The sequence below is a fragment of the Lolium rigidum genome, chromosome 4 (genome assembly GCF_022539505.1).
Source record: "Lolium rigidum isolate FL_2022 chromosome 4, APGP_CSIRO_Lrig_0.1, whole genome shotgun sequence".
Classification (NCBI taxonomy): domain Eukaryota; kingdom Viridiplantae; phylum Streptophyta; class Magnoliopsida; order Poales; family Poaceae; genus Lolium; species Lolium rigidum.
Window position 1 is genome coordinate 233,229,070 of NC_061511.1, and position 7,835 is coordinate 233,236,904.

General features: G+C 45.5%; 1 protein-coding gene across 1 annotated transcript; it reads right to left on the reverse strand.

The window, feature by feature from the left end:
* Positions 1 to 316: 316 nt before the first annotated feature.
* LOC124648420 (protein STICHEL-like 4) lies at positions 317 to 5,735 on the reverse strand. Its single transcript, XM_047188192.1, has 7 exons — positions 4,023 to 5,735; positions 3,357 to 3,576; positions 2,724 to 3,185; positions 1,890 to 2,129; positions 1,481 to 1,787; positions 1,249 to 1,309; positions 317 to 622 (listed from the first exon to the last, which is right to left on the reverse strand). The coding sequence occupies exons 1-7, from the start codon at positions 5,733 to 5,735 to the stop codon at positions 530 to 532; spliced, it is 3,096 nt and encodes a 1,031-aa protein (XP_047044148.1). The 3' UTR covers positions 317 to 529.
* Positions 5,736 to 7,835: the final 2,100 nt, after the last annotated feature.

The following is a 7,835-nucleotide window of genomic DNA, read 5'->3' on the forward strand; positions in this document are numbered from 1 at the left end:
GTGCATGGCGAACCAACCCAAGGGCCAAGGCATCATGGTTGCTAGTATGATGTCCTAGTCCGAGGCGACATACATGAAAAATACGTGTCTAGGTGCGTTGGCGTAGCGTTTGCATGACTAAAGGCGTTGTGCTAGCATGGCGCCTCGAGTGCGGGCACCATGAAAAGGGATTAGATTGTGAAATATTTTAAAAGTTGGTTTATTTTGTGCTAAACTTTACAAACAAAAAAATGGTCGGTTTTGTCATTTTTACACATTCCTTCGACGGGTGCTGCATAAAACCGATGCTAGTAGTATCTGGCAGGTGCGCCACGCAGCGTGGCAATTGTTGATGTTGGCATTCAAATATATTCAGGAGAACAAAATGGACATTTTTGTTCTGGCAGTTTCTTTCATTCCTCTGGGAGTACATGTTAAACGATGCACAGAATAACCTACATTCTTACAGATTGCTACAATTACAGAGAATAAACCACAGAGATGAGTTAGCTACATGTAAATCTGGTGGACCTCCAGGCCAGTCAGAATGTTATCTTGGAGATTTCACGGAAATGCACCTTCCGCACAAGACGAGCCTTGATAGAGCTTGTGATCTTCGCGTCCTGATCTTCAATGCTGAGAGCTGCAGCGAAATGACACCATGTCAACTCAGCAAGGGCCGAAAGTATAGCGGCGAAGAAGAACATGGGTAATTTCAATAAAAAGCATGCCTTTGAAATATTTTATCACTGTTTGATCAAGAAGAAAAAAAACATGAATCCCATGGCATACAGCCAGTCAGCCACTATCAAGTCCGGATTAAACTAAGATGTCATGCTGAAGATAAGCCATTAAGACCTATATTGTTTCTATTTTTCACTCCTTTGAAGCTACTATTACCTCATATTCTGGAAGCATGTGTTCTACTACTTTCACTGAGGGTGGATCCCTGAAGGGAACCACTCTTCAAAGACTCAAAGAGAGTTAAGGTGGATCCCTAAAGCGAACCACTCTTCAAAAAGGGTTGGTTCAATAGGGACATACAAACAAGTTTCAAGCTACCCAGGCTCGATGTGTTGCAAAACATTTACAACACTGGTTACTGGCAATAATTTTTCATGTTGTATGCGGACGAATACGTCTGGAGTGGCAACTATCACACCATCTATATTAAATGCCTCCTCCCAAGCACTGGTTACTTTGCAGAATGGAAAATATATGAACTACCCTAGGACTGATGTTTTCAGTTTGTGTGAACTCAGCCATTACCTTCCGTCTAGTAGTGCTTGAAGCTTTCCAACAAAGTAGACTTGACCTAGGCTCCAATCTCCTGCAAATAGGTGTACATTTCAAAATCATATTCAAAAAATGGAAAATGTAAAACCAAATTACAAGATATAGACTCCAGGCTCTATTCACGAGGAATATTGCACACTAAAAGTATAAAATAACTGGCATACTAGGGTTGAAGAAATGTAACTGCTTGTAGTATATTACTTACAAATTCTCTTGCTCGAGCTTTTCCGTTATTGACATGGCTTTTTGTCTCGGCCAGCCTCCATGTTGAGAACAACCTTCCGCCCTATTGATAACATGAGCAAGAGACACCTTACCTCTTACTATGTTCCTTTGTCGATCATGTTCATTATTCACATTCATTCCTCCTCGAGGGCCTATATTTTCTTGGTCTTGCGATGACAAAGCTGCTGCTTCCCGTACACTTTGTCTTCTTTTATCTGTGGCAACAAGACCAGTATCTGGTTCGTCGTACCATTCCATTTGAGAAGGACCCACTTCAATAATCTCACCTTCAGTCAATATGTGTGGATCAGATTGCATCCACCTTGTCTGATTTGAGCTAGCGCCCTGGGCTACGCTACCTTTATGTAGCCTCCTTACTAAATTCTCACCTCCAGAAGAAACTGAACTATGTTTCGTGAAAGACCTCCTTAAAGCGATATTAGAAGAGGTATCCTCGTGGTAAGGTAAAATAGCTGGAACACCTCCTCCATCCTCCTCCGATTCATACCGGATTTCAAGTATTATAGCAGAAGAAAGAACAGACTCAAATGCTTGCATAATTTGTCCCCTGGATTTTTCAGCTTTGGACTTATTCACATGAGAGCTGAACATTAACTGTACAGTTGGTGCTGCAGGAGAAAAGGAACAAAAATGTAAGAAAAAAGATTATTGCAGCAGTATCCTTACAATAGCACAATTTAATGCTTGGTTAGTTAATTACAGTTCTCTTTATGTGTTCTGAAATCACTTCAAGACAGCTTTAAACCTGCTAGCAATCGTGATGAACTCATCAAACAAAACACGAAATATTCCGTACCTAGTGGACATGGACAATGGCCTATTTAATTATAGTTCTCTTTATGTGTTCTTTATAGTTCTCTTTATGTGTTCTGAAATCACTTCAACACAGATTTAAACCTGCTAGCAATCGTGAAGAACTCATCAAACCAAACACAAAATATTCCGTACCTGGCCTAGAAGCAATATATACATGGTGATGGACTCAAATGGACAGTGACCAGCCGATGGCAGTAATATAACTTGGTCACCCAATGCTAACATAAAAAGGTCAGCCACTTCTATTGTGTGATTACCCTATATATGCAGTACAACTTGTACATTTACGTTCATAGCTGTTATTACAAATTAGCATATTCTGCAATAGAAATCTTGGCATGGTGTAACCAATAATGCAAACAGAAATGGATAAGAGGGAATCCTACCTGTGCCAAGGCTGACAGAAATAATCCGCCCCTCCTGAGCCATCATTCTTCTCAGGGAATCTGACTGAACAATCTCCAGAACAGCTTGCCAAATCATCTCATTGTCAGGTCTGCTACATTTCGATCCTTCATTCACTCTGGTAGCACTTGTTGACAGCTTGTAGCCATCTGGTGTATGTTCCCTGGCTCTCCTTCCACCATTGTAACCAAGGGGGCCGGCATATATCTCGTTATTATCTGTAGTAGAGTTTCTTGCTATGTACCCCTCGTGGCAGTTAGGCAGACCCTGGTTAAAACTTGTACTTGTGGATGAACTCGGCAGTGTATATTGTTTATCAGGAGCAAGCTGAAGCAGAGCAGCTGTAAGCCAGGTCATCTTATCATTGGAGACCCTCAACTGTTTTTCAGCTTCTGAGAGTGTTTTCAAGGCCTGGCGCAGCTTTTCCATATCCTCCTTTGATACTGTTAATCAGCATACCAAAAATATTATGTTGCGGAAACAGAATATTTACAGTAGTAGATTTTCATGCAATAACCATTCCTAAAAAATGGACTTTCCTATAATATATGGTTCAGGTGCAATTATCCCCTACTGTAAAATCATTTGAAAGTAAAAGAAGTATTGTTGCCTACATGTTGGACGTTTGAAGAATTTTCTTCGAACTCCTCCTTGTGTGAATGTGTAAGCGCCAGCAAGGATGTCAGTTATTATTGTGGCAAGTTGAGACATGAGCGACAAAGGCTCAACACCTGTTTCAGTAATATCGCGTAGAGTTTTCACTGTGTTGGCAGTGTCAGCAGATAGTGCCAAATCAAGCAAATTTACCAATTTATCATCAGAAACCAAGCCAACCTGTAAATAGACAAACAATTTTGTTTGTTACTGTCAGGTAGAGAAGTATTAGACATGCCAATCATATCTCTACACATAATATAAAAGGATTGTGTTAATCAGAGAGAGAGAAAACAAGTATTGTACTCCGATCCATATTGATGTATCTACAATTAAAATGTGTGTATTTACATCTATATTAGTGTCAAGTAATATGAATCGGAGGGAATACTAAATATGGTCTTTGCTGCTTCCAGTATGCAAAAATGGAAACACACATTTAAAAAGAAATTTTAAGTTTGTCACGACAATGTCGTTGATCAGCTTCAAAACTATGTTCCAGAGCTGCTTAAGCAATAACTGCCCCAACTACAAAATTATTTACCACTCCTATAGTCCTATATAGCCTTAACATATATATGACCTAACAAAGCAGTAATTTAATGACTTATTGTTGGATAACTTACAAGTTCTTGAACAAGTGAGATTGAAATTCTCTGCCCAAGCAAACTCAACTGATCCAAGGTCATCTGTGCATCCCTCAATGACCCATCCGACCGGGAAGCAATAAGTTTCAATGCATCTCTATCAACATCCAGGCCATCGCTGGTACAAATCCACTGCAAAGTGTTGACTATGTCGCATTCCTTCAGCTTCGGGAAAAAGAACTTTTGGCACCTCGACATGATTATATGTGGGAGCTCGAGATTGGGGCTGATGAGGATAAAAACCACACGCCGAGGCGCGCGCTCGACAACCTTCGATATGACACTCCAGGTATCAGGCGGCAACGTGTTGCAGTCATCCACTATGAACACCCTGTGATGAGCCGGTAGCGGCGAAAGCATCACATTGTCAAGGATATCCACAATGCTGTCCAGGTCAATGTTACCAACAGGCCCGATCTCCACCAAACTCCTGCTCTTGCCGAGGTTGTGCGCGATACACGACGCACATGTGTCGCAGGGCCTTGGGTGCTCGGCGGAGTGGCAATTCAGCGCCTTCGCGAACACCCGAGCGCAGGACGTCTTGCCTGTGCCGTGCGGCCCGTAGAAGACGTAGACGGACCCGATCTTCCTCTTGAGAATGGCATTGGACAGCGCCTGCACAACCAAGCTCTGCCCGACGACGTCCTTGAACGTCCTCGGCGCATACTTCTGCGTGAGGCTCCGGTGCCGGCCACGCTGCGACTTCTGCCCGGACCGCGCCTCCGACATGAGGTCGGAATCGAACTCACTGCTCTGGTTGGAGAAAATCCCGAGCTCCCCCGAGAAGCTCCTGGAAATGCCACGGATGCCAGTCCGACTGCGCGCGCCCTCGCCGAGCAGGGGCAGCGAGTCGGAGTCGGAGCTGTTGGAGGAGGTCAGCCTCGCGGTCACCGGGAAGTGCGGATGCGAGCGCGACCCGTTCATGTAGCCGCCGCCACCGCAGGAGCCGGCGGAGGTGGCGGCCTCGGACCTCCGCGCCGCCGGTGGAGCCCTGGGGTCGGAGAGGCCGCAGGAGAGGCTCCGGCCGGCCGTGTCGAGGATGGACCTGCTGCGGTTGTGGAGGCGCGACCAGTTCCAGGGGATGCCGCAGACGCTGCGCGAGTCCTGCGACGCCTGCGGGTGCGGGCGCGGGCGCTGCTGCATCTCCTCGCTGCCGTCGTCGTCGCCGCCTCCGCCGGCGCCGAAGAAGTACTTGTTGCCGCAGACGGCCTCCTGGGAGCTGGAGTTGGCGGAGAAGGCGGCGGCCGCGGGGCGATCTAGGGCGGCGTCGGCGGCGGCGCGGCGGCCCTGGCCGCGCTTGAACCGGCGGCGCGGGCGGCGGGCGGGCCTGGGCTGCAGCGCGTCCTCCGCGAGCTGGTCGAGGAGGGTCTTGAGCGCCCCGCGGCCGGGCGGGTCGCCGGGGTCGGCGGCCAGCCTGTTGGAGGCGGAGTCGACGGAGCGGCGGGTGGAGGGGTCCCGGAGCGAGCGGGAGCGCTGCATCGAGAGGAGGTCCCGCATCAGCGTGGCGGAGGAGTCGCCCGTGGTGGGGCTGCGCCTCCGGCCGGACGCGGCGCCGGCGTGCGCGTGGTGGTGGCGCAGGTGGATGCAGTTGGTCAGGTGCGCGTGGCCGCGGAGGTGCTCGCCGCTGCTGCCGCCCGCCGCCGCCGGCGCATCAGGCGGCGCGTTCTCCGGCGGCACCGGTGGCCCCGGCATTGCGGTGATCCGTTTCCAACGAACTCTGCCGCTAAATCATTTGGGATGGCTACGAGATTCGCGTCTCGGCTCGTGTTTCACGGCGAGCCAGTGGAGACTAGAGGGAAAGACTAGTGAAGTAGGCGTCGACTGGCTGTGAATGATATGGCCGTCGTGTCGAGCAACAGCGCCACGGCTGCGCAAACCGACTTGAGGGCTGAGGGGTGGTGGGGCACTCGGCTCGGACGGCCGTTGGGAGATTGGGTCACATCCAAAACTGCAAAAAAAAAAAAAATTGTCTCAAAAAATAAAGCGAAATTTTGATACATGATACTGTTATTTTAGTTGTTTGCTAAAATACACCGTCCAATTGTGTCCACCAAAACACACCACCTGTTTAAAAACGGGAAGGTTTGCACATTTTCTTCAAAACCAGTCATAGCACGGCCCCCCAACGGAAAGTGCAAAATTTAATATTTTTTATAAGGGGTGTGTTCTAACAAATCTGCCACAAAATTGTAGCGGTGCATGGTAAAGACACAATCGAACAATGTGTTCTGCCAAACGCCGGAAAATAACGGTTTCCTGTAGCAAACTTTCCCAAAAATGAAACCGCAAGTTTTTTGTCTCAAAAAAACTACAATCATTTACTCCTATTAAATCTCATCACAAAAATATCGCGTCGAGAAAGATGAAAATAGAATCTTCAAATGACCATGAAAAGTTCTAAAGAAAATCAGTTTTCAAATCACACACTCACATGGATACACCATATCGGGTATTCAGTATTACCATCCCTGGTGCAAAGTACATGAATGAATAGGCGAAGGCCTATGAAGAAACCGACGTGGAGTCGAAGCCCAATACATATGAGAATAGGAGGTTAGGCCCATATTGGGTAACCGACTTGTACGATGTAATTACTCTTCGAGGTGGACTCTGAGATCTAGCCCAATATATAAAAGCTTGGGAGGAGCCACCTAAGGGGACAGATTCAACCACACATGATACTCCCTCCTTCACAGTTTATTAGACGCGCGCGTACCCCTAGGTCGTTAATTTAACCTATATATTTTAAATTATATAATGTAAAAATTATATCATTAGAAAGTAGAACATCTAAACTTTTTAATGATATAATTTTTATAACATATAACTAATGCTAATTTGATCAAATTTGCGACCTAGAGGTACGCGCGCGCCTTATAAACTGTGAGAGAGGGAGTACCATGTAACCCTAGATCTTGCATAATACAATCTCGGCGATTCACCCTTGATTGTATTTTTCGTTGGCTGCCTAGTTTGGCTGGTGACTGGTTTGTTGATTCGCCAACGTTCTCCTTCCTAAAAACCCAAACTGTCATTATAGGCATTAACAAGGTTAACCCTTTGTCACACACTACTATTACTATGTCATCGTCCGAATTCAATCTACATTAGGATAAGCAAATAATAATAACAAAAAAGGCGAAGAAGATGCATTATTCCCATGAGCTTTTAACTTTTTTTTATTTCTCTTTGTGTGCATCCATGTTACCACGCCCGTCATATTCATATTTTTGTAGAATTTTCTATGGACATTATGGGCTATTTTGTAGGTTGGTACTGCATTTTAAAGGGCGGTATCACTGGAAATGTTCTCAAGCAACAAAAATATGGGAAATAATCATGTAGACTCAAGATTTCTGCACAATAGTGATACTAAATCAAATTACTATGTCATGAAATTACACACTGAAATTTAGTCAGCGCTATGAGTTATGTTACTCCTCGGATTATTCATGCATCTTTTAGCATTTTGGTTTATTAAATGTCTTTTATCTACTAGAACCAAAAGGGACTTCTAAGTCTGAACAGTTTGCATGCCACTTTAATTCATGCGCAAACATAAGAAAGAGTTATGTCCGGATATATAAGATTTGAGAACTAACATGTTGTTCAATGGTTATGCTAGCGGCATCCCAGCCCACCAAATATCAAATCCTAAGTTTAACGCTTTGGTGTCTCATAAAGCTGGAATATTCTTCAGTAGGAGACGACGTTTCTTGTAGGATAACGTTGCATAGAAAACAAAAAAATTTCCTACCGCGAACACGCAATCCAAGCCAAGATGCAATCTAG

Bases quoted from the DNA above. Each gene is read 5' to 3' on its own strand.
- LOC124648420 (XM_047188192.1), bottom strand. From the start codon at position 5,735: ATGCCGGGGCCACCGGTGCCGCCGGAGAACGCGCCGCCTGATGCGCCG. The intron at 3,577-4,022 runs GTAAGTTATCCA...GTCTATTTACAG, and splicing joins TCTCACTTGTTCAAGAACTT to GTTGGCTTGGTTTCTGATGA. The intron at 1,310-1,480 runs GTAAGTAATATA...ACCTATTTGCAG, and splicing joins AAGCTCGAGCAAGAGAATTT to GAGATTGGAGCCTAGGTCAA.